The sequence below is a fragment of the Hordeum vulgare genome, chromosome 1H (genome assembly GCF_904849725.1).
Source record: "Hordeum vulgare subsp. vulgare chromosome 1H, MorexV3_pseudomolecules_assembly, whole genome shotgun sequence".
NCBI lineage: Eukaryota > Viridiplantae > Streptophyta > Magnoliopsida > Poales > Poaceae > Hordeum > Hordeum vulgare.
The window spans coordinates 470,498,385-470,523,519 of record NC_058518.1 but is presented as its reverse complement, the minus strand read 5'-3'; the positions used below and the strand labels follow the sequence as shown (position 1 = coordinate 470,523,519).

The following is a 25,135-nucleotide window of genomic DNA, read 5'->3' as shown; positions in this document are numbered from 1 at the left end:
CACGCATCTCCCCCCCCCCATTCCCTGCCGCCAGCCACATTGCTACCCGTTCCCAACTCTACCTCCAACCACATTGCTACCCATCCCCCCAACCCTACCTCCAGCCACATTGCTACCCATCCCCCCAACCCTACCTGCAGCCATCCTCTTGTTATTGTTTTTGGGACAGGTAAAACATCCTAGATCTATGGCCTGATTCAGCTCAAACAAAGTTTGGGGGCAGATTTAGGGCAGGCAAGAACAGTACAAAGAAAACAGGGAAGATTCAGCTCAAAACAAACTGATCCAGCTGAAATACATTTGGGGGAGATTCAAGACAGGCAGAAAACAGGGCAAAAAAACATTGTGTGCCATGGATACAGGAGAAACACAGTTTGGGGGATATTCAGGACAGGCAAAAACAGCAGAAAAAACAGTGTCTCGCATGGATGCAGATGGGGAAGCTGAGCAAAGGAGTAAGATAACTCACCAAGGTAAGCTGCTTTGCTTTGCTTTGTTTTTTGTGCTTTCAATTTCTGTCTGTAATTGATCATCCACTGTTCTCACAAAATCTAGCAACCAGAACTCTGTGACCTGTTGAAAAAGAAAGGAAACCTCTGTGACCAGATTTTTTCTCTGACAATGCAGCTATACTTAGCACTTATAGAAGCTATCTGCTTGGCAATCAGGTTAGATATGAGACATGTTATAGCAGGGTACACTTAAAAAGCACTACATTATCAATAATTTGAAGAAAACAAATTCCAGAAAAAAAACTGATGCTGCAGGCACTTACTTGGGACTGAAAAAGAAAATGTTGTTTATTTGCAGGCGATACCATACAGCAACCAGAACTGTGGTTTCCCGTTTGGTGAATCGAGCAAAGTTCCTGGTACATTGCATAGACTGTTGTTGGATAACGAAGTTGCTCCTAATATGCATAACATGAGAGGCATCAATGAAGACTACATGAGTAACAACAATCCACTACAGGTATGCATCAAAAAAAGAAGCATCAGTGTAAAAAAATATGACCCTTTTTGACCAAGGCAGTGTGTACATAAAATAAAAAAAACAGCAAATGACTACAAACATCAGGAAAATAGTTGTCCATTTTGATGATTCCTTAAAATAAAAAAACAGCAAATGACTACAAACATTAGCAACTTTCTTATTACATATTAAATGATTATTTTGGCAGATGGATGAACGCGCACATCTGTTTCTTGGGGCTTCAACAAGCCATTTTACACAAACATCAACGAATCAGTCTCCTGTAAGCGTGTCACATGAACAATGATGCACCCGTGGTAATAATGACCTAAAAGAAAGAATGGCTTGTTGACGCAGAAAAACCTTATTATTGTCATTTTCAAAAATTAGGGAATGCAGATCATGAACATGACAAGTGACGCACCTATGTCTTACTTGCAAATGATGTTTTCTGCTGATCAAGAGGTTTGGTCGTGACTCATTACTTTCCTATAAAAAACAACACGCAGAAATCAAGAAAAAACATTATGAAACGAGTGTCTGCTTGTTGTTTCTTGACAGGGTGCAAAGTATGCATCATCTCAATCCCAAGAAGATCGGCTGCTTCGTACTGAGGTTTGTCTTCATCAACTTCAATATAAAAAAAATTGCAAATAAAATGATTTATTTCTCTATAAATTTACATTTGTATATAATTGCTAAAATATAACTCTTGTTGCTATGAATTTTTTTTTAGAATGAACTGTTCATGATAACTGGGCGATATGGAACAGTAACATCGGAGGATCCAATGCAAAAAAATGCTCAAACAATAGCAGGTACATCGGAAGTTGACAACAATCAATGTCAAGAACAGTTCCCTGAATATCCAAATTTTGAAAGCCTGTAAGATTTGAATTTTGAGAATAAACAACCTGATGAAGCAGTAGAATGCACCTCTGACCAGTGTCTTGATGAAGATGATAGAGACAGTGAATCAGGAGATGAGCTTTCCCTTGGGCATAAAGGAAAAAGTTCTGCTATGGATGTTCATAATGTTGGAGAAAAAGAGTACACTGAAATTGGGATCGAAAAAGAACAACTAACACAAGATGACATCCTCATGTTCCTTGAAGATGAAAGTATTGCTGCGGCTCGTACATGCAGCCAGGAAGTCCGCAGCCACCATGTGCCAGTAGTTGACATGACATTTGGCAACCAAGAAGCAACGTTTGGTTTCTACAATGAGTATGCATCAATCTGTGGCTTCTCAGTCAAGAAGGCAGGTTACTTTTGTGCAAAGAAGGAAGGTGGGAGTGCACCGACAAGGATTACCTTCAAATGTAACCGCTCTGGGAAAAGGATTGATGAAGAGGAGAAGGAGGCAAGGCTGAGGAAACGCCGGGAAACGAGACAGCAGAAAACAGGACAGGTTCCACGGGAAAACTTGATAAAGAAGAAAACCAACACCATTGATATAACTGGTTGTAAAGCTCAACTGATTATCACCAAGAAAAATGACAAATGGGTAATCACAAACATCAACCTTGAACACAACCATGATTTGAGCCCTCCATCTGAAACAAAATATTTGCGTTCTCATAAACATATGACAGAGGAGGAGAAGCTTCTTATCCGCACATTCAATGCTGTAAAGCTGCCGACAAGAAAGATAATGACAATCCTCAGTTTCTTGAGAGGGGGCAACACTCCTTACACTAAAAAACATATCATCAACGTGAGGACAGCAATTGGAAAGGAGACTAACCAAAATGACATGATGCAAGTGCTCACTTACTTCAGAAAAAAGCAAGCAGAAGATCCAAGATTCTACTATGCGTTCAAGACAGCTAATATTTCTGATGAGGCAAGCAAGGTGTTGTGTATTTTCTGGGCTGATGGATATGCAAGAAAGATGTACGACTTGTATGGTGATTGCTTGAGCTTTGACACAACATTCAAGACAAACAGATACAATCTACCATTCGCTCCTTTTGTTGGCATCACAGGTCACACTCAGAATTGTTTGTTTGCTTGTTCAATAATTGAGAATGAGACAACTGATACATTTAAGTGGTTGTTTGAGACATTCCTTCATTGCATGGGAGGCAAAGCTCCTGTCACAATCATCACAGATGAAGATGCAGCCATGAAGACGACAATTCCTATGGTTTTCCCTAATTCCGTTCACAGACGATGCCTCTTCCATATTAAAAAGAAAGCTGAGGAAAAATGCCCTAGGACTTTCGCAACAAAGGAAAACCTGCATGCTGATTTCAGTGATATCATACACAACTCATTGACAGAGGCTGAGTTTGAATGGCTGTGGCGAGATATGATAGAGAGATATGGAATTCAACATGTGAAATATTTTAACCTTACGTGGAAAAAAGGAAGAGATTTGTTCCAGTCTACTTCAAAAAGAATTTTTTTCCCTTCATTCATTGTACTGCACGTAGTGAGGGGACGAACGCCGTTTTCAAGGATAACATAACTTCAACTCACAGTGTGATATCTTTCCTGGAAGAATATCAAAGGATTTCTCAAAACATTCAAGACAATGAGCGACAGCAGGACTCGATAACAAGAACAACTCAACCAACTTTTTGGGCTCACAGTGAACTTGAGATTCAGGCAGCAACAATGTACAATAGGAAGATCTTCTACAGGTTCCAAAAGCAGATAAAATTTGTTGTGAATTTACATGTTGAAGAAATAGAGCGACATGTGAGGTATGAAGTGTACAAGACAGAAATGATGGATGCAAAAGATTTCAGACAAAGAAGGTTTGTAGTTGAAGTCAACATGCAACAACAGGAATTTAGTTGCATATGTGCTAAATTCTTGAAGGATGGAATTCTGTGTAGTCATGTCCTTAGGGTTCTTTCTCATCTTAACATGTCAAAGTTGCCTCAAAAATATTACATTGATAGATGGATGCCAAAAGATGAAAAGGATATTCGAGACAAGCGTTTTAATGTGCCTATTGACCTAACTGCTGGTAGTCAACACTTGAGGTACACACTTCTGTCTAGCAGGTTAAATGAGATGGCTTCTGATGGTGCCTCAACAAATAGGAAATATTTGTATGTTGTTGGAGTGAGTGAGAGAGTGCAACAAAGGTTGGATGAGATGACTAAGGAAGATGAAGCTGCTAAAGGTCAGAAAACACATGATGGGCACACAAATGTGGAAGATTGATGTACAGGCCCACATCCAGATGGTTATGGGGACAACTTGCAAGATCCTGATGTTGCTCTTTCAAAAGGACGTCCACAAACAGGGCGATACAAGACATTCATGGAAACTTTACTGGCCAAGCAAAAGATTCATTGTAGCCGTTGTGGTTCTGAAACACACAACATTGATACTTGCACAGCGCGCAATGATAGTATCGTCCAGCCACAAGGACAAAAGGTCCCGAGAAAACGTGCATCAGGTGAAGTAGAAAAGTAGTTTTCCCTAGTTTTGATTGAAAAGTAGTTTCCCGTTGTTTCCTTGAAGTAATTTTTTGTTTTCTTTTGTTTGAGCAGCAGCAACAAAAGCAAATCAAGCAAAAGGGGGGCAAGCAAAGAAGAGAGGCAAAACACAAAACAAATCAACAAAACAAAGACAAGAATGACATGGATTGGAATGCTTTGAATTTATTTTTTGTTTTTACTCATGTAGTGATGGAGCTACTTTAAAAAAGAGTGTGAGGATGACTATATGAAGAAATGCATTGTAATATTTTATGATTAGTGGGTGCAACAAAAAAATATGGGACTTACAGATTGAAGAATAATTTACTTGAATGATTTTGATGTTGCATCTGCTTTACGGTCTTGATAGTTTTCTTCCCACCTTCTTTTCATCTTCAGAAACATGCCTACACAGAACTAAAGACAGAAAAATGTGAATGTTTTTATTCATGTTGAAAAATGGATTTAATACGAATAATCATTTATAAAACAACATATAAAAAAAGGTCCTTGTAAAATTACGTGGCTCCTCTTAGATTTTTCATATGATCTTCAGAGTTGATGCTCATGTAACAAATCTTGAGCACTACCTCTTGTGGCTGTAGTGCTTATTTGCATGGGTTGCCAAAATATATATTGCCAACATACATATCCACCAAAAAAACACATAACAAAAAAAACATTCCACACTTCTCCATTTTGAGCAATTATCTGCCAGTAGTTCGTAAGTACAACGATCCATTTGTTTTCATTATATCATTAGATCACCCCTAGAAAAACATTGAGTCTTCTTCCTTTTGCTATGTGAACCATGGAGTCACTTTGCTTTTGCTATCTGAAGCATGTGTTAAAGTACAAATGAGTTCCTTTTGCTATGTGTATCATCGAGTCTTCTTTCCCTTATGCTATGTCCACTGTAGATTACATTGAGTTTCATCTGAAATAAAAAATTGTAACAAGAAACAGGCAAAGAAATCAACAAGTTAGAAGGCTTGCAAAAAAATGAGGCATCGCAACAAGAGTGGGAAAAAGAACTATAACCTTATCTTGTATTTTAGAAATCCTTTACAATCCTTTTTCCTTCTGTTAAAATGTTGTGTTGACTGAATAGAATATCAATGGCAAGTCTGATGCGCGCATCCTAGACATCTTCTTGCCTGAAAACTGTTTGCATTGCATTCCTTGAACGCCAGTTCTCTAACCACTTCAACACAAATATCCCACATGCATCGCTGACACAAGAATGAAAGTATATTAGAAAAATGCCAAACATATTAAAATGAAAAAAAACTAGCATGTGTTTGAAATATAGCATAGGTGTTGTAACTAACTCTCCATCCTGCTTTGGTAGGTTTGGATATGCAATTTCATAGTGTCTGAACCCCATGTTCCTTAGCCCAGCAGCGTTCCAAAGTTGCTTGAAATTTTCAACCTGTTTAATAAAATAAAGAAAAAAAGGTTACAACACATTGGTAGTCCCAGGTCCTGTTTCTATGTTCACCTCCATGACAACTAACCATCATCTGCTTGATTTTCTTATGGAATGTGTATTCTCCATCATATTTTGAGTCTAGGAAAATGAATTTTCGAGCACTCGGGTCTACTAGGAAGACAAACCAGTGTGATCTGTGTATCGTTGGAAAAAATAGCTTCAAAAACAGTACACACACGTGTTAGGAAAGAAAAAATGAATGATAAAACATATTATACATAGATGAAAAAAATCATATGATAGAAGGTGTGAAAACAAAAAAGAAACATACTTCGTTGCACAGCTGAAGGTCTCTTGCTTTGCCTGCTCCAATGAAACTTTTTATTAATCTATCTCTCCACTGTAATCTTGAAGCTTCGTTCTTCCACTTTTGCAGAAAGTATTCCTAGAACAGAAAAATGTCAAAATAACATTAACTCAAAAACTCAAAAAAGCATTTGTTTGTGTTGTAAGAACAAAATGCATTGAACAACAAAGTTGGCAAAAAAAAAAGAAAATCCTTTGGACTTACACTAGCTGTGTGGAAGAAGAAATGTCTGTGAGATGTTCTAGGATGATTGTCACGAAAAAGTTTCCGACAAAATACGTTTATGACATATGATTCCACCCATCCTTTCTCTCTGAAAGAATTTCCTAACTGTTCCATAGATACTCTGGTATTGTCAATCTCAACAACCCATCTCCTGTACCAAAAAAGTGCAGAAGAAATGAAAACATATTGAACAAAAAATGAAGATGTAATTAAAAAGCAGAAGAAGTTAGAAGAAACTTTGTCATATAATAGTTACCCCTTAAAATCTGCACTTCTACTTAAGATCATGAGGTTGTTATATAGCTCAATTTCATGTATCATGAGTGATCCCCTGTCTTTGTTGTCATAAGGTGAGCACAGGTATCTGCTAGGTTGAACAATTCTTTTTGTTGGCACATTTTCCTTGCCAATTGAACTGCTTGTGCTGCCTAACAATAGACGGGTGTTGTAGTGCTCATCTGAATTGCCAAGCATATTCAAGCAGTTTTCTTGCAGAGACCTTTCCCCAAGAATTTGCAACTCCGGGGATGCCTGCAATTTGCATAGTATTATGTCAAAAACCTTATAAGAAAACAGGATAAGAATAAAAAGGCTCTGAAAAAAAAACATAACAAGATGCAGAAAAAATAACTACAGGTTGGCTATCGTTGAAGGTTATTGGTTCTTGTTCGGTGCCATCTAGTAAATATCCAACGTTGCATTCATCTGGGAACAATATTCTACCTACTATTTTATGATCAAAAGAACCCAGATGCAAAAAATAATATTTCCGAAAAAGCATCAATAAGTATATGAATCAAAAAAAGTAAAAACTAAAGAATGAAGAAAAGAACAGAAAAAATGAGCGTATAGTTTGTAAAGTCTTTGTTTTATGTGATGAAGTGCCTGATAAGAATCTGTTGCTCTTGTTCCTTGGTGAGTAACATGTCTGCTCCCGATTCCACTCAAATGGATTGTCATCGTTAGTTTTCGTCTATCCATTGTTGTGGAAAAACATTAGGTCTCACACGAAGAAGAAAAAAATATATGACCAAAAAATGTTTGTCATTCTCACCAGGTCTATAACACTTCCATCTGGTCTTATTGCGATCAGAGGACGGGGTGTTTCACAAGTCATGTTCCGAGGTTGTTGCGTACAATGCACAGAGAAATCCTTTTGTTTGCTACTGTTTGTATGCTGTAAAACGTGATGGTTGCGAAAAGTAAAATATATAAAACCTTTCATACTAACAACAATAATTGAACATAAAAATAAACAAATGCATAAGAAGAAGATGTTTGTGATTCATACACTGAAATTATTACTGCTTCTATGTGCTTCTTTCGAATCAACAGTGTCGCCTTGTTCACAGGTCTTAGGAGGTTCTTTATTGTTTGCCATCTCCTTCAAGCGAAAAAAGCATGAAATAAAAAAGGATTCAGTAACTGTTTTGGTAAAAAAAAAGGTTGTGATAACTTGCCCAAAAAGGAATTAAATAAATAAATTAAATGTTGTTGGTGTTTCATACATTGAAGTCAATATTGTCAGCTTCTTTAGTCCTCTTATGAGGCCTATTATTCTTCGCCATCTGTTTGAAAGTACAAAAAAATTAGCAAAATGGCTCGCAAAAAAGGAAAAGCTGGAAATAAAGGTTTCCACAAAACTAAATGTCATACTTATTCACCTGTATTTGCTTTTCTTATTCCTCTGATGACATGCCCAAAGGGCGCCACAGTTCTTGTTCTCTTATCTCAGTACCATTATCATCCTCGTTTTCAAATAGGCGTAATGTAGGTATGTCATCGGTGTAGAAGAAATATTGTTCCCTAGCTTCATGCAGATAATGAGCCCAATCGCATGGAACCTTGATATTCAGAAAAAAAAACAAATTGATTCCTGTGAGGAAAAAACAAAAAACACAGAAAAAATGTTGAAGAAAAAAAGATGGTGATTCATACATTCAATTTGTTGCTGCTCCTTCTTGCTTGTTCCTTGCTCTTACGAGGACCTTTATTCTTTGCTACCTGCTTGATGACAAAAGATTAAAAAAAGATTTCGAATTCAAAACTTTAAAAAAAGTCTCTTCAAAAAAGAAATCCATATAATTATTGACCTGAATTTTTTTTTCGTATTCCTTTGTTGACATGCCCAGAGGACGCCACAATTCGGGCTCGTTTATTTTAGTACCAGAATCGTCCTGATTTTCGAACAGACGTATTGTTTGTACGTTGTCACTCTAGAAAAAATGCTTTTGTCTTGCCTCATCCAAATAACGAGCCCAATCACTTGAACCATTATCTGTGAGCGCTTGTTGTTCATCTTTAACATAATACAGACAAAAAAAGTTAAAAGCACATAAAATATATATCAAAATCAGAAAATTATTGCATTGCATAAAACAAAAATAACAAAAACTAGTTTAATGAAGAAAATACCTTGCAGGAATGGTTCATTCATGTCTATGTTTAATTTGGCGTGCTTCCTCTTGAGTGTTTGTTGACTACTCTCATTGCACTAGAACAAAAAATCGGTATATGAAACAAAAAAGAAAAACACAGAGTGAGCACACTAGTTCAAAATGAAAAAAAACACCATACCAAAAAACACATGGATCTGGGAAAAAAACCCTGTAAAAAATACCTTGTTTTGAAAATCAAAAGTTGATATAGTGGTTCCTACGACACCTAGATCTTGCTGCAAAAATGAACTGTACTCGCAATTCTGATGGCCAAGCATGTAATCAAAACTTGTTGTGCTTCATGTGATTGCATGCTTCGAGTTGTGTTTGTTTTCCACTTCATTCTGGGTCCCTGCTGCTGCACCTTCTGTGTTAAAAATTCCTTCTGTTTCTTCTTTACAATCTTCATTCAACCTCTCTTTCAACATTGCTCCTCCTCCTTCATTATTTCTCTTGCCTTGCTGCTGTTAATATTAAACAAAAAATTCAATAAGAAAATAGAAAAAGAGGGTTACATTTAGGCACAATAACAAAAAAGGAATTCAAATGGAAATAATGAAAGAAAACAGGTTAAGGAAAAAATCAGCATACAATGTCAGAGACAACTGCAGGTTCTGCCCGAGTAAATTTTTGTTTGAGACTAATGTGTGATCCAACCGGTCTATTTGATTCTTGGCTGAATGTACTTTCCTTAGCTAAATTGTTCAGTGACTGTTGGTATGTTGATGCTTTTATTTTAGCTGCTATTCTTCTTCTTTTCCTTGAAAGCAAACCTGTTGAACATCACAGGGGAACAGTTTGACAAAAAAAAACATTAAAATCTATTGATGCCTTGTGTGTAAAAACATTAAAACTTGAAAGCAAACAAAAAACAAAAAATGTGTCTGTTGTTTACCCTCATCTTCTTCTTCATATTCTCCATTAGAATTTACTTTAACAGTTGCTTCCGAATCATGTCCATGGTTTGTTGAATTGTGCTGATTAGCACTTGAATCAATTTTCAGTGTCTTCTTAGAATCACATGTTGCTCTCGTCACAATTTGAATAACTTCGAGTATCAAATTCTTAACTTTGGAGCAGGTGTTTGGTCCTTCCTCTCTCATGTGTTGCTGAAATGATAGATATATATCTTCCTTCACCTGTTGCAAGAAACAAACACATAGCGAAGAAAGAAATTTAGTTCTGAAACAAGTTTTTCTTCACGAAGTATAGTTGGATAAGAATCTAGTATGCATCAAATCAAAATAAGTTTGAAAACAAAAACCTTCTCATTCAGTGTATCCCCAACAGTTCTTTCTATTGCAGCCTTGAGATAGGAGTATCTCTTAGTGCTAGCCCATTGGTGGTTTTCTTGTCCATAACAAGTTTCAGACTCGTTTTGACCTATGTGCAGAAAAAACAAAAACAAAAACACATTAGATACATTTGTGTAGAGGATTGACGCTGCATCCTGTCGAATTTAGTTACAATTTAGCAAAAACATAAAAACACTTACATTGCAATCTCCATATGCTCCAATTTTGTCCATGAGTGTTTCGCTAAAAAGCTTAATTAGGTTTCCTTTCCAAACACATATCCTTGGCATTGTTGCTTGGAGTTGTATAGGACCAAAATCAATAAAGTCTAGACAGCGGACCTGAGACGGAATGAAAAAAGTTTGAGACATGAGAAATTAAAACATATGAATGCAATAAAAGAACATTGCCATAACGGTTAAGAATAACATACAACCAAGTAATAGATGCATCCACCAAGAGTTAATGATGACTTGTTTTGTTTCAACTTGTCTTTTTGATACGTTTTGATTGCTTGCAAGAGCCATGTTTGCGTGAACTTGCACCAATAGAAGTGCAGACATATACTTCGTGCTTGGTTTAGTATTCGATGTTGGGCATAGGAAGGTTGCAAGGGCTACAACCATGAAACAATGGACAAACTGGTCATCTGATAAATCCTCCTCTTTAATTATCTTCTTCCCAAAAAAATTTATTGTTGGCACTTCTGACAAACCAAACAATGCTAGAAACTCTTCTTTGCCTCCATCATCACTTGTACTAATGATAGTTTCCCCTGCTGGAATTCCAAAAACATGTAATACAGATTCTGCGTTCAAAGTGATGGCCCTGTTGTTGATGGAGATAATCTGATCCTCGACACAAACTTTGTCAGCTACCCACTGTGTAAAATGTCTTGGGACCACATAATCATCTAATTCCAGTAGGTAAGCAAAACCAATCCCTTTAACAAGGTCCACTTTACTTTGGCTCTTGTGTGTTGTCTTGACAACATCAACGAAATACGGGACACTGCATCTGCTGTATGCCTTTGGTACAACACCATTGTTTGGTTTATCTTTGAGTTCGTTACTACTTCGTGGCCTCTGTTCAGTTAAAATAGAAGAAAAAGAAAAAAAAAGTGATATAAGAAACCCCACATGTTCAGTTAACTGAATTTTTTTGTAAGGTGCATTGCAGGTTCAAAAAGCACATAAAAACAATGACAACAAACGTAAAAAAAAGTAACAAAAAACCACATACACATAAATAGTTTTACCTTTAATGTTTTCTGCCTAACAATCTCTCTAGTTTCTTTTGTGTCAAGTATCTTCCTTAGCTGCAAGTAAAGAAGCAACACAAAAAATCATGTACGCTTCCTTATGCATTGAAAAAACTGTGCATATGAACTGTACAGCAAAAGAAACAAAACAAAAAATTTGATTGTGCAATTGTTCACCATATTTATCACTCCATCACACAACAGACCATCTGAAATTTCAGCTTCACTTAGGTTTGCATTTATTTCAGAGTCCGTCCTTTTATCAACAACAATATCACTATCGCTCTCGAACAGTGGTTCGGAACCTTTGTCCAATAGAGCATCCTCCATGCCCAGTTTGCTATCATGTTTACTTTCTGTGTTACCCTGTAAAAGAAATAACCAAATGGAAAATATAAAAGACTGAAACTGAGATAATGACACAAAAAATGGCACTGAACCTAAAATACAGAAATCTGAAACTGAACTTGACATATGTAGTTAGAAATGAACTTGACTCATGTGCACACCATGGATACATTTCCCAGCAGGATTCAACACATTCTTATTTTTGGTTCAGACGTACAAACAGCTACAACAGCAGAAATACACTGACCATAATACAACGAACAAAAAAATGTATAAACATACATGAGTCCAACATGACCTACAAGTGTATTAAGTACCTATAAGTGTCATTTTTCAACAAAAAGTCCTACAGTACCTATAAGTGCCAATTTTTAACAAACAGTCCTACACTGATTCTGCATGAAGTACAACAACTCCAAAAGACAGTCCTACAGTACCTATAAGTGCCATTTTTCAACAAAAATATCCATGGTGTGCATGATGGAAATATGTGGATTCAGTTCTGCAGCAACAAAAAACAGTCCTACATGACCTACATGTGGATTTCAGTTCTGCAGCAACAACAACACACATGGGAGAGGGAACAACACATCAAAAGTATATTACAGGCAGTATATAAACCAACTACCACATAGTATCTTTATATATATTAACTACCATATATAAATGTGGATTCAGTTCCCCACATTCAGTCCTACAACAACTACATTACATCTGCCAATATATATACATGATGGAAATTTGATGTAGGAAACTTTTAAAGCCAATACTCCGCAAAAGGCATAGTGCCACTTTTGCTCATTCTACATATAAAACCAACTACCATTACAAGATGGTCCAGACTGAATACCATCAATGACTTGCCATACTGCTGGCCTCCATTTATATAATTATATTGAGTCACAAATTGCTCCAATAATGAACAACTAGGGCATATGCTCCAACTAAATGCAGGGCAATTAACGAACACAAGCTAGTTGATGCAAAGGGCCTTTCTGCATATACACAGAAAAACAACTAATCAGTTTGGTTTTCAGTTCTACATATATTACATGAGCAAAAAAAATCACTCCTACATGAACAAAAAGGGAACAAACACAGATATCCACATATAAAAAGCATATTCCCAGAAAAAAATCTACTTAGAAATCACTCCTACAGGATCATGTCGAAAACTAACTTCATTGCCACCAAAAATCAACTCCAAAAATAACAACATGTATACTGGCGGTTCCCCAAACGGCTAGTTCAACACCAAAATCTGCTTGTACAAAAGTATCCCCTAAAATCAAACAGATCCAGTATTTATCTCCTCTTAAATCTGGTTCTATAGTACCATTTCAGCCACGGGATTTAGAAACCCTACATAAAAATCAAAATCACCTGCTGCAAATCCTAGATGGGGATGCGGACAAGGACAGAGAGGAGATGAAGGCGGACTCGGAGGTGAGGCTAGCTCGCCGGCGGCTAGCACATACCTTCAATTGGAGCAGCTGGTCCGGCTGCTCGCCGTCGCCGTCCTCCATGGCCTCGCCGCCGATTGAAGCCGCCCGCAGTTTCGAGAGACCTGCCCCCGTGGTGTTTGCTTTCTCTGTGCCGCTCTCTCCTAATCCCAATTTCAAACAGTGGAAATAAAGTCTCAGGTGTACACAATAAAGTCCCAGGTACGCTGCGAATGAGAAGAAAAAAAACGTCTCCCACTGCTAGGTGTACCCGAATAACTCCCAAGTGTATTGTGCATTAATTGCTAGCTTTCAGGCAAGAAAAAATACAAAAAATATACATCACTTTTTGTTCCTCTCTCAGGCTCTGAGTTGTGTATTACTAATAGTATTTTTTTAATGATCTTACAAAAAATAATGACATAAAAATATATATAAATAGAAAAAGCGGAAAAACAAACAAAAAAGATGTTTAACCACATGATTATTATGAAAAAAAAACTAGAAAAGCAAATAAGGAAAAAATGACTATACCTAAAAAAACATAAAATTAGATTGATATACCTAGAACATAGCAAGATCAAAGACTGAATTGGTGATTGAATATTCCGTGCAATGTGATATTTCATGGGGACGAAAATGAACATTTGTTAGAAATTTATTTGTTGGCACGTGGCAACGCACAGCAGTATACTAGTAAGCATAAAAGTAAAAAAACAGGAAAAAAAAGTTGTCCGATTTTTTTGGAAAAAAAAAAGTTGGCTCAGCCTAGTCAGATGCCCCCCTGTGTGTGGGAGCAAACCCCTGCCGCAGCGAGCTAGCGGCGGGTAGGAGTTCCCTGACGCTTTATGTATGTGGACATATTCAAAGTTGCAAGGCTCGTGACAAGAAATGAAAAAAGGCATAGAGTTGCGACAACCCCCATCGAAGACATATAGTTGCGCCGATCCTGACAGTGGCATGCAGTTGCATCAGACCTATTGACAAAAAGGATGCAGTTGCGATCACTTCATCGTATGCACGCAGTTGCGCCAAAACCTTAAAGGAAATGCAGTTGCGGCGATCGCATCAATAGTGTGCAGTTGTGGTTAAAAAACAAATGGAAGCCATGCAATTGCGGTCACTTCATATGGGGAGTCATGCAGTTGCACCAAAACTTGGAGCACAAAAAAGTCATACAAAAACCATTGGAAAAGGTAGCATGCAATTGCAGCAACCCTTTGAATAACTTGCATACAGTTGCGACAGCCTCATCAAAAGACATGCAATTGCAACACCCCCTTGAATAACATGCAATTACATCAACCCTAAAAAAGGCATGCAATTGCGCAGCTCCCTATCGAAGACATGCAGTTGCGGCGATCCCTAACGATGGCATGCAGTTGCGGTCACTTCATCGTATGCATGCAGTTGCACCGATCCAATCAAATGGCGTGTAGATGCAGTTTGCGGTCACTTGATAATAAAAGGGTGGCATGCAATTGCAACACCCCCTTGAATAACATGCAATTACATCAACCCTGAAAAAGGCATGCAGTTGCGCAGCTCCCTATCGAAGACATGCAGTTGCGACGATCCCTAACGATGGCATGCAGTTGCAGTCACTTCATCGTATGCATGCAGTTGCACCGATCCAATCAAATGGCGTGCAATTGCGGTTTGCGGTCACTTCATCATAGAAGGGTGGCATGCAATTGCAACACCCCCTTGAATAACATGCAATTACATCAACCCTGAAAAAGGCATGCAGTTGCGACGATCCCTAACGATGGCATGCAATTGCGGTCACTTCATCGTATGCATGCAGTTGCACCGATCCAATCAAATGGCGTGCAGTTGCGGTTTTGCGGTCACTTGATCATAATAGGGTGGCATGCAATTGCAACACCCCCTTGAATAACATGCAATTACATCAACCCTGGAAAAGGCATGCAGTTGCGCAGCTCCCTATCAAAGAAATGCAGTTGCGGCGATCCCTAACGATGGCATGCAGTTGCGGTCACTTCATCGTATGCATGCAGTTGCACCGATCCAATCAAAATGGCGTGCAGTTGCGGTTTGCGGTCACTTGATCATACAAGGGTGGCATGCAATTGCAACACCCCCTTGAATAACATGCAATTACATCAACCCTGAAAAAGGCATGCAGTTGCGCAGCTCCCTATCGAAGACATGCAGTTGCGGCGATCCCTAACGATGGCATGCAGTTGCGGTCACTTCATCGTATGCATGCAGTTGCAGCGATCCCTAACAATGCATGCAGTTGCGGTCACTTCGTCGTAGTCATGCAGTTGCACCAAAACCTTGGCTGACATGCGGTGCAGCGATTCCATCAATGGAGTGCAGTTGCGGTTGAAAAACAATAGAAGACATGCAATTGCGATCACTTCACCATGGGCATGCAAATTGCACCAAAACCATTGGACACATGCAATTACAACTAAACACATGACGGTCATGCATTTGCATCCAAAAAAGGCATGCAAAAACCATGTAAAAAAGTAGCATGCAATTGCAGCAACCCTTTGTGCGGGACTTTCATCGCCCCCGAACTACCAGCCCGCATCAACATCGTTGTGCGGGAGAATAGGAGAACTCGTTGGCATTGAATCCCGCCGAGCTTTGCCTAATGATGACAGGGAAAGGATAAGGTGCAGCCAGAAATAATCGCGCGGATTCGTACCACTCCCCCCTCCAAAAAAAAATTCAAAACAAAAAAAATGATGGAGAGGATAAGTTTGCCTTCTTTAATGTAATTCGGAATTTGTCAAAATGTCCAATAAAATGTTGACGGATTCAAAAAAAAATGTTCGTGACTTTAAAAAGTTCTATAGTTTCACAATTTTTTTCATGAAAGTCATAAAAAAAATTGGGAGTTTCAAAGAAGGTTAAAAAAATCATAAAAATTCCACGAATTCAAAAAAAATGTTGATGATTTGAAAAAAAATGTTTGCGTATTTTAAAAGAATTCAGAATTTCCAATGATATATTGAGAATATATAAAGCAATCATGATTTTGAAAATGATCATGTATTCAAAACATAGAAAAAAAATTGTTCATAAAACAATCGTAAAAATGTGTAGGATTTTAAAAGAAGTATCAGGAAATCATAAAAAAATGTTTTGCGGGATAAAAAATTATTTATGGTTTAAACAAAAAATGTTTTTGGATATTATAACAAGAATATACAATTTGGACAAATATATACTGAAAAAATATATAATATTTCTTATTTCAATTTGATTTTCTTCTAATAACTGCAACCATGATTTACTAAAATACTAAAACTGAAGTCTGAACCATTTTGAAAATCGGAAAGAAAATAACACCAATTTGTGTAGAGAAAAATGAAATTGCTTAACTAAATAATAATATCAGAGACAAAAACCACAGGTTGTAGCAACAAAAAGTACCCCTTCAAAGTTTCATTGATAATGAAAACACACGGAATTCCATTTCATTGTTTTCGCTACAGGTTCACAGACATAAAAAGCAACCTAACACATTCTACTTTTTCCACGGACTACTGGCATTTCTTACACCACTGGCATCCTTAGAATGTGCACCACGCATATGATGTTCATGCTGCCGCGATTGCTGGGTTTGAAGCTAAAAACAACGGCATCGTCTTCTTCAAGGTTGGTTTGTGTTGCAAAACCACCCCACCGATTGTTGAAAACCATCCGACCATCACAATCTGTGTGGTATGCAACCTTCATGCATTCTCCAGCTTCAAGGCGAATACCAGCTACACCCACTGGTGGCAAGTTCAGTTGTTGAGCCACTTTTCTTGGAATTTTCTACATAACAAATATAGACACGAGAAAAAAAACATGTTAGAGAAGAAGAAGCCACAATGAAGAAAAAATAGGAAAGGGTACATGACATTTACCACGATTTTCTTGGTTATGTTTGTGGTTGTCAAGCGATGAATAAAGAAAGAGCCAATATACCCGTCATTGTTGGCAAGAACCACATCCAACAATGATTCTTCAACACCACTCAGCACACACCCTGTGTGTACACAACTTCTTGTGCATCTCCTTCCTCATGGTCATCCTCATCTGATTCAATGTTGAACACCTCTACACCAGCACCTTCGCCTTCTACGTCCTCATCTGACTCCCCATCATTTGCAAAATCTCCAAAACCAAGATGCACCACGTACGCCTCTGTCGTCCGCTTAGATGTGTCAAAGACAACATATGAACCGGCACCAAGATTGAAGTCCGTCACAAACTTCACCCAATCATTGCCACCCATCACCGTGGTGTTGTGCCCTCTGTACACATCCAAAACATACCTATTCCCATCTGCTTTGAAATTGAAGGACCTTCCAGCTACATGCTTTAAACTATCCCTTATAGTGCATGGTATGTTCTACAAGAAAAATAGAAGTACAATCAACATGGTAAAAACAAAAAAAGTTTAGAAAAAACTGCAAAAAAACATAAAGACACATTTAAGAAGCATGTGAAAGAAAAAGTGATAAAACTTTACTATCAAGGCCTCGGGGTCATCCTTGACATAAACACCCCATCTCTTTGTCTTACTGTTCTCACAGTGTGCATAACAAACTGGGCAAACCATCCTCTTCAACATACAAAGAAAATAAAACAAGTTAGGTACATAATAATTGACTGTTCGCTTAAAAAATAAAAACATAAAAAAAAAGTATTCCTTGCAGTACTCACAGTCAAAAATAAAAAAACATCAACAACTAATTACAGTCTCCCCCCCAACAAGAATAAAACAGCCATCGCATCGCCACACTTCGTCTTCTCCACGCCCGGCAAAAGGCAAACCTCATCCTCTCTTCTACCCTGAAACTGCCACCACCTTCGGCTCGTCGAAAATGGGTGAAAGAAAGGGGAAAGAAGGGGGCGCACAAACGCAAAGGAAAGAATGTGATGATGAAGAAAATCATCAGAAGTTCAGGACCACCATCACACTCACAAGGATGCTGTGATGAAGCCCTCCCAACGGCCGCATTCTCACCCCCAAAGCCGTGAGGGAAATGAACGCAACCAACGGCATTGCGCCACAGAGAGCGATCATCACGGCCAGGACAGGATACCATCAAAGAATACGCCGGCCGACCCCAGAATAGGAAAGAAAAGCCTCCATCCCAAAGTTTGCCCTTCACCAATCATCCAAAGTTGAAAAGTAGTTTTAGGGTGGTCTAACCTGTCAGAAGCAAGTTCCTCCAGTGGACAACTCCATAGGAGAGAGCAAAGTTTCTGGGGACTTGCAATTAATTGCTTACTAGGAGGGCCTGTGAAGGCCACAAAATACAGGACTAACAGTCTAACACAGCAGCAACAGCAGCTAAGTACTTCCTTCGTTCGTAAATATAAATATAAGTCATTTTAGTGATTTTATTGACTATATACGGATGAATATAGACATATTTTAGAAGATAGATTCATTCATTTTTATTGACACAAAGATATCACAGTGAATATTGACTGCAACTAATTATGCGCATAGATGTTTCAATATAAACATCTACAACATAACATAAAAGTGTAACAACAAAAAAACTATGGGCCTACATTGAACCATTCATGTAGAAGCAGTATCAAATCTAAAAAGAAAGCATAAGAACAAAAAACTGCAACTACAAACACACATAAATGTCTACTGCATAAGAACAACATGCATAACAACAAAAACACTAGAACTACATTGTACCATTGATGAAGAAGCAAAACACCAAATCAAAAAAGAAGCACAAAAAAATGCATAAGAACAAAAAATCTGCAACTACACACACAGAAAATCACACAAAAAAACCTGAAAAAGGGGGGAAGACAGCCTACAAATACTTGTGTACTAGAGCAGCAACTAAGCAAAACCTACAAAATCTTCTAAGAACAGCTAAATGTACTACTAAACAACACATACTTAAAAGAAAAAAACAAGAAAAAATGGGGAAAAATAGACTCCTTACACACAGCTGAGGCCAAACTCGCGCCCGGTGCCGCCGCAGCTGCCGATCTCCTACGCGCGCCGATGGCTGACACAGCTGTGAGCCTCCTCCGCGCACCGGTGGCCTTCGCAGCTGCCGACCTCCTCCGCGCACCCTGGCCGCCGCCGCTCTCCCTGGTCGCCGCCGCTCTCCTTTCCTCACCGAGACAAAGGAAACGTTGCAGCTGCAAAACAAAAAACCTAGCCAAACACGGGCCTGGGCTGAAACTCAAAAAAATGGGCACGCGAAAAATCCAATTGGGCCGCAAGCACGAATCGCGAAGCAAACTCGATCTGACGGCTCACAGCGTGACTACGACCACAGCTGAAACTTAGCTAGCTACGTTTCAGCAAATCCGATTTCTATTTATAAAGATTTGAAGTTGACGATGAGTTCATATATGGATTGAACATCTTTTTTAAATAAACAAATACATGCATCCTCTTATATGAAACTAACAATATTTCAAGAGACATATAAACAAATTGACTTTGCTCACTCACATGTGTGATCTATCGTAAATAATCAAATACGGTACTTTCCCGTGAGCCAACTTTTTCTGTAAAAGGCACAAATAAAAGACAAAATGTGTCTTGAACTAAAAGATGATCTTAGTTTTATTTCTCTTTCCAGCCTACAATCATCATTTAAAATCCTCTAAGAACATCTCCAACAGCCGCGCAAAAAGGCGCGCGTGCGGTAAACGGATATTTTAGCGCGCGCGGGACAGTTTGGTGCGCTCCAGCGGCGACGGGAAAAACGCGCGCGGGGGAAACCGCTTGCGCGCGCGCGAAAAGGCGGCAGCTCGCGCGCCATCTTTGCCGCGCCGCTTCCCGCGCGCCTATAAAACGCAGCGCTCTCCACCGCTCCCTCGCGCGCCACCACCGCTCCCTCGCGCGCCACCACCGCCCCAGCGCCACCGCCCCCGACGCGCCACTATGCCGCCGCGCCGCCGTTCTGCGTCGGGGTACCGCGGCGTCCGCCAGCGCCCCAACGACGGGTTCTACGCCGAGATACGCTCCGGCGATCTCCGGCTCAGCCTCGGTACGTACGACACGACGCACGAGGCCGCCCGCGCGTTCGACGCGGCGGCGTGGCGCCTAGACAGGCCGCGCCGCCAGATGAACTTCCAGGACGTCCACACGCTCCAGCAGGCGCTGGACGTCGCCCCCCCCCCCCCCCCCCCGCCTCGTCTAAACTCCACACAAGACCGTGCGGAGCACACTGCGCTGCAGCACCGCCTCCTCGTCGCCCAGGAGGACGAGCGGGTCATGGCGGACTGGCGCCGGCGCCACCCGGAGGACGTCGCCTACGAGCAGGATTATTGGGCAAGGCGCCGCGAGGAGCGGTTGGACAGGCGTCGGCGGAAGGCATTGGCGAGTGCGCAGGCCGATATCGTCGCAGCAGGCGGGAGGTCCTTCTTCACTGAAGAAGATGACCGTTGGTTGGACATCTGGTAGTCAATCTCTGACGACACCAACGACGATGACGATGGTGGTGATGATTGGAGCGACTGGGATTAAATAAAAGTTTTATGTATTCGAACTATCTATCTACTTGCACCGAACTATCTATCTATATTTTCGAACTATCTATCTAGTTGCAATCTATGTAAAATAACTTTGTATCCTTTTTTATTTTATGCAATCTTTTTATTTTGCCTATTTTGCAATTGAAAATGTAGTGCGCGCGCTGTGCATTTTTGCGCGCTGCTGGAGCGGCGCGCGCTACACTTTAGCGCTGCTGCTGGAGCCAGCGTTGTGCAACGCGCCAAACCAAACGATGGACGCGCGACAAACAGATTTTTTAAACGCGACGCGAAGCGTGATTGAAGATGCTCTAAGGCTGCATGCTTCTCATCATGTTTTTATTATCTTCTTTAATCGTAAATTACACAACGGCCATAAAGGGCACTGATGCCATTTCATCATCTCTAAGTCAATGACCCCGTGGTAACGAGGCACGGGCATTATGCTAGTATTGCAAAATATGCGAGTAACAATATACGAGGCATCTTCTAGTTTACTAGTCTTGACACCCAACATATAATGCCAAAAGGTGGCAGGAGCAATTTTTGATACACATGCAGGAATGTTGCTGCCAAAAAACAAAGCAAACCTCGCTCACCAAAGCGATAGCCATGACTGTTGATTCAGTTTTTACCTCAAGCATAGCTACATCCAATGGGGGCGGTGCAGATTCTCCAACGTACTGCATCGTAACTTTGTGCCGTTGACATGTGGGTCAACCACCTAGAGGACCTACTACTCAATGACACAAAGTCATGTGCAATGTGTTAGACGATCCAAACCGGGAGACGGGCAGCCGGGAGAATATGATCATGTATAGGTACCTTCACCTTGCAAACTATCTTCCGGCGCATTAATTCTCCTGGTGCTAGACAAAATTCTACTGCACTACAGTAGCATTACAAGCGAGCGGCGATCGGTGTACCTACAGTGATCCATGGAGTACGTACTTTGCAGTACAGCTAGCTGGCTGTATCAAATGCATGCCAAATAACTGACACGTATGGACCATTGACCTCGTAATAGCTAGGTATACGATTTGCACCACAAATTAATCTGCAAGCTGTTGATACTAGCGTACCAACTACGACAGTTCTGAGTTGTGGTAGCACCCCCGCTGCTTAATTTCTGCACGATCATTAATCAGTACTCCATCCGTAAACTAATATAAAAATATTTAGATCATTAAAAATAGTGATCTAGTGATCTAAATATTTTTATATTAGTTTACGGAGGGAGTATTTGTTAATCACCTCCATGCCGATCGACCTGTGTCCTCCTCACTTTACATGCATGCATGGAGTAGCTAGTTAGTCACCTCCATCTAGGCACAGAGGTGCAGGTATGATTTCTCTAGTCTCCATTCATGGTTGAAGTACTCCTAGCTTGATGGCCACATCCATGGAGCATCACACGGAGCACTCAATCAAGCATCTGATCATCCGAACATTTGGACGCATGATCCGCAGTTATATGTCTCGATCCATAGTTGTATGCATGTTTGCATGGAACGAAGAACAGCTCAGTGGGAGCTGTGACCCTGGCCAAGAAGCAACAACTCTTATTCATGAGCACTTATTAGTTATTAGTACTGCCGTACGTATCTTTGCTCCAGGCACTATATGCCCTTTAATTGCGATGATCGAGGTTAATTATGAGCTGGTCTTTTAGCTAGGAGGGGTTTTAAAACTGAGTGGTTGGTCCATCTTGATTGGTCGATCCGTTTAATTTGCCTGACAAGAATGGATCATGGATGGATACGCAAATGCCATGCACACATGATCTGCAAGAAGCGCCCAGTTGACACTGGAGTAGTAGCTTTGCACGGACCGCAACACCATCAGCTGAATGCCACCATAACGCCTCTGCCTGCCTGCGGGCATCTCGGCCTAAAAGCGGCCAGCTACCTTGATATCGACCATCGTCTTCTCCAGAGCCCAGAGGCCGCTGTTGCACAGGTCCTTTTCAGAAAGGAGGCCATCAAGCCTACTGCCTTAATTTATGCTGGTGTGTATGTACACTGTGCTGCTGCCAGTAATTTTCATAATCTTCTCGCTGCTGCCGCTGTTGCACTGTTTCTCGATGGCGAATTAAGCCGGAGACTGTACAAGGGGATGGAGCAGCCGCAGTGTGCCTTGATTCGGTGTGCAGAAGAGGTACATACATACAGTAGAGCGTAGCGAGTAGTACAGTGGAAAGCTAGCGTACGAGACAGGCAGGCAGGCAGGCAGGCTGAGAAGATGAAATGAGGGCACATTTAGTGGCTGGCTGGCTGTGCATCAATTCGCCTTCCTCGCATTGCAGCAACAACGCATTGAAGCGACAAGGTTGGCATGGACTGTGTGGGTTTGATGCATCACCCTGACACGATCGATGCCCCTCTTCTTATTGCACAACTGTCTCCAATTACTCGTGCATTCATTCTGGGTTTAAAAGCGAGTTAATCCGCAATAGTCTCCCCTTTGAATGACCCTAACCACTCAGCATCTTCCCATGCGTGCCTGCCTCTTCCCTTGCCTTCTATCTCTCTCGTGTGGTCTGGTCTGAAGTCTGAAGTCTGAACCGTACGACATGCAAACTTATTTTGCAGGAAAAGTTGTCTGAGCTTTATTAGTGAATGCATGGTCTCGAGAAACACAAGGCTTTTCTCAACTTCGATTTGACTGCCTCACTCTTCATTCATGTTAATAATCTCACTCATAATGATCTTTGCGTGTTCTCAGTACTACGTGCAATTTATCATGCAAAAACCATGTATGTATATATCCAGAAAGAAGTTATTATGCATACAGGCGTACGTACAGTACTACGTATGTTCGATTGATGCGGGGTACGTAGGACATGTGCGCGAGTTAAACTAGAATGAATGAGCTGCCTAGCTGAGAGGTCTAGCTCGACGTCGGTCCGTATGAAATGAAATGCGTCACTGCAGCGTATTTATGCCCGGCCGCGTCAAGCTTCGCGGCTCGGCTGTGCCTGGCGCCAAAGGACGGGGCGAGACAAGAGCATTACTGCCTTCTATAAAACCACCGAGACAAAATCTTAATCCTTGGCAGTACTGCCCCGTACAAACACACGCAGACGACTCACGCACCACACACCACGTACACCTCACACAGCAGATGAAATTATTACCTAGACCCGTTCCATGGGCACCCCGACTAGCTAGTCCATGGAAGGACGGGTCTACGGAATAATTCCTTTCTTGACCAAACTCGAAAACTCGCACGCACGCACACGCCTACACGAACGAACACCAAGTCACCAACACGATTTCGAGCAACAACAATGGAGATAGTAGCTAGCAGCTAGCAGCTAGGCGATCGACCGACGAGGACGACGACTAAGCATCTGGATCGATGAAGCCGCGCCGGACGGCCTTGTCGGCCGGGCGTGCGCAGGACCGGTTCAGCCGCGCTTGCCCTTGCCGACCTTGCCGGAGCCGAACCCTGCAGCGTTGCGATGGTCGTCGTTGAAGTCGAGGAGCACGGTGCTGTGGCACTTGGGGCACTTGGGGTCCTCCCGCGACAGCATCACGTACATCATGCACCGTGGGCAGCCGGCAAGGATCATCGCCGAGCCGCCGCTGCCTCCGCCTGCCTCCGGGCTACCCTCCGACGACACGCACGAGCTCGGCGGGGACGCCGATGACGAGGACGAAGAAGACATCCTCCTCGGCGAGTTGCTGCCTCCCGGCGGCGGCGCAGCCGATGGACCCCCTCCGCCACCGCCGCCTCCTCCGCGCGACCGCGAGAAGCTCAGCCTCAGGTCCAGCTTCGGCCCCTTGCCATTGTTCCTGCTCATCTTCAAGTTAACTCTGCACTGCACAATGCACACCAGATAAAGATCGTGTCATGCATTTGCTCCATCGCACACATATAACCACATCACTACTCAACCATCTACTACGACCTAGCTGCTAATGATCCATAGATGAAATTAATCAACCGACGTTGCAAGGCAGTACCTTACCTTTGGAGTACGTTGAAGCTACCCGGCGTCTAGTGGCACGGAACGTGTACGTGAAGCTAATGTGGGGGTGGGGGTGGGGGTGGGGGTGGAGATAGGGTGGTGGGAGGCGCGGGCACTTCACTTGCATGCACGTACGAGCGCTGCCGGCTGGGGTGGAGGACACGGACCAAGTGAAAGCCCCCTCTGTGCCTGAGTATTTGCGGGGTGGTGGTGCACCTCCCCGTTTGCGATATATAATGAGGACGGCGGACAGCTAAGATGCGTCGAGGTGGAGAGGTGATGTGTTTCTTTATTGCCACGAACAGAAGCATTTAAATTCCCTCCCTGTCGCTTCCCTCTCCCGCCCCCTGCGTCCTACTATGGTCCTGTTTAGAGACTCTAACACACACTTAGAGGTTAGAGTTAGATTCCAATACTGAGTTAATCTTAAATTAAATTTAAT

At 41.1% G+C, this 25,135-nt stretch overlaps 1 protein-coding gene and 1 pseudogene across 3 annotated transcripts; one reads left to right on the top strand and one right to left on the bottom strand.

Moving 5' to 3' along the window:
• The first annotated feature begins 352 nt into the window (after nucleotides 1-352).
• Nucleotides 353-4,407, top strand: LOC123401015 (annotated as a pseudogene).
• Nucleotides 4,408-23,742: 19,335 nt separating this feature from the next.
• Nucleotides 23,743-24,884, bottom strand: LOC123415451 (protein GL2-INTERACTING REPRESSOR 2-like). Of its 3 annotated transcripts, none has more exons than XM_045106736.1 (2): nucleotides 24,689-24,884; nucleotides 23,743-24,543 (listed from the first exon to the last, which is right to left on the bottom strand). In XM_045106736.1, the coding sequence occupies exons 1-2, from the start codon at nucleotides 24,818-24,820 to the stop codon at nucleotides 24,130-24,132; spliced, it is 546 nt and encodes a 181-aa protein (XP_044962671.1). In that variant the 5' UTR covers nucleotides 24,821-24,884; the 3' UTR covers nucleotides 23,743-24,129. The 3 variants fall into 3 exon arrangements, with proteins under 3 accessions (XP_044962671.1, XP_044962672.1, XP_044962673.1); XM_045106737.1 differs by having other exon boundaries at nucleotides 24,694-24,784; XM_045106738.1 differs by having other exon boundaries at nucleotides 23,743-24,538; nucleotides 24,694-24,772.
• Nucleotides 24,885-25,135: the final 251 nt, after the last annotated feature.

Excerpts from the sequence above, each read along its gene's own strand:
- LOC123415451 (XM_045106736.1), bottom strand. The coding sequence starts at position 24,820 with ATGCAAGTGAAGTGCCCGCGCCTCCCACCACCCTATCTCCACCCCCAC. Across the intron at positions 24,544-24,688 it reads CAACGTACTCCAAAGGTAAG|TGCAGAGTTAACTTGAAGAT; the intron begins GTACTGCCTTGC and ends TGCATTGTGCAG.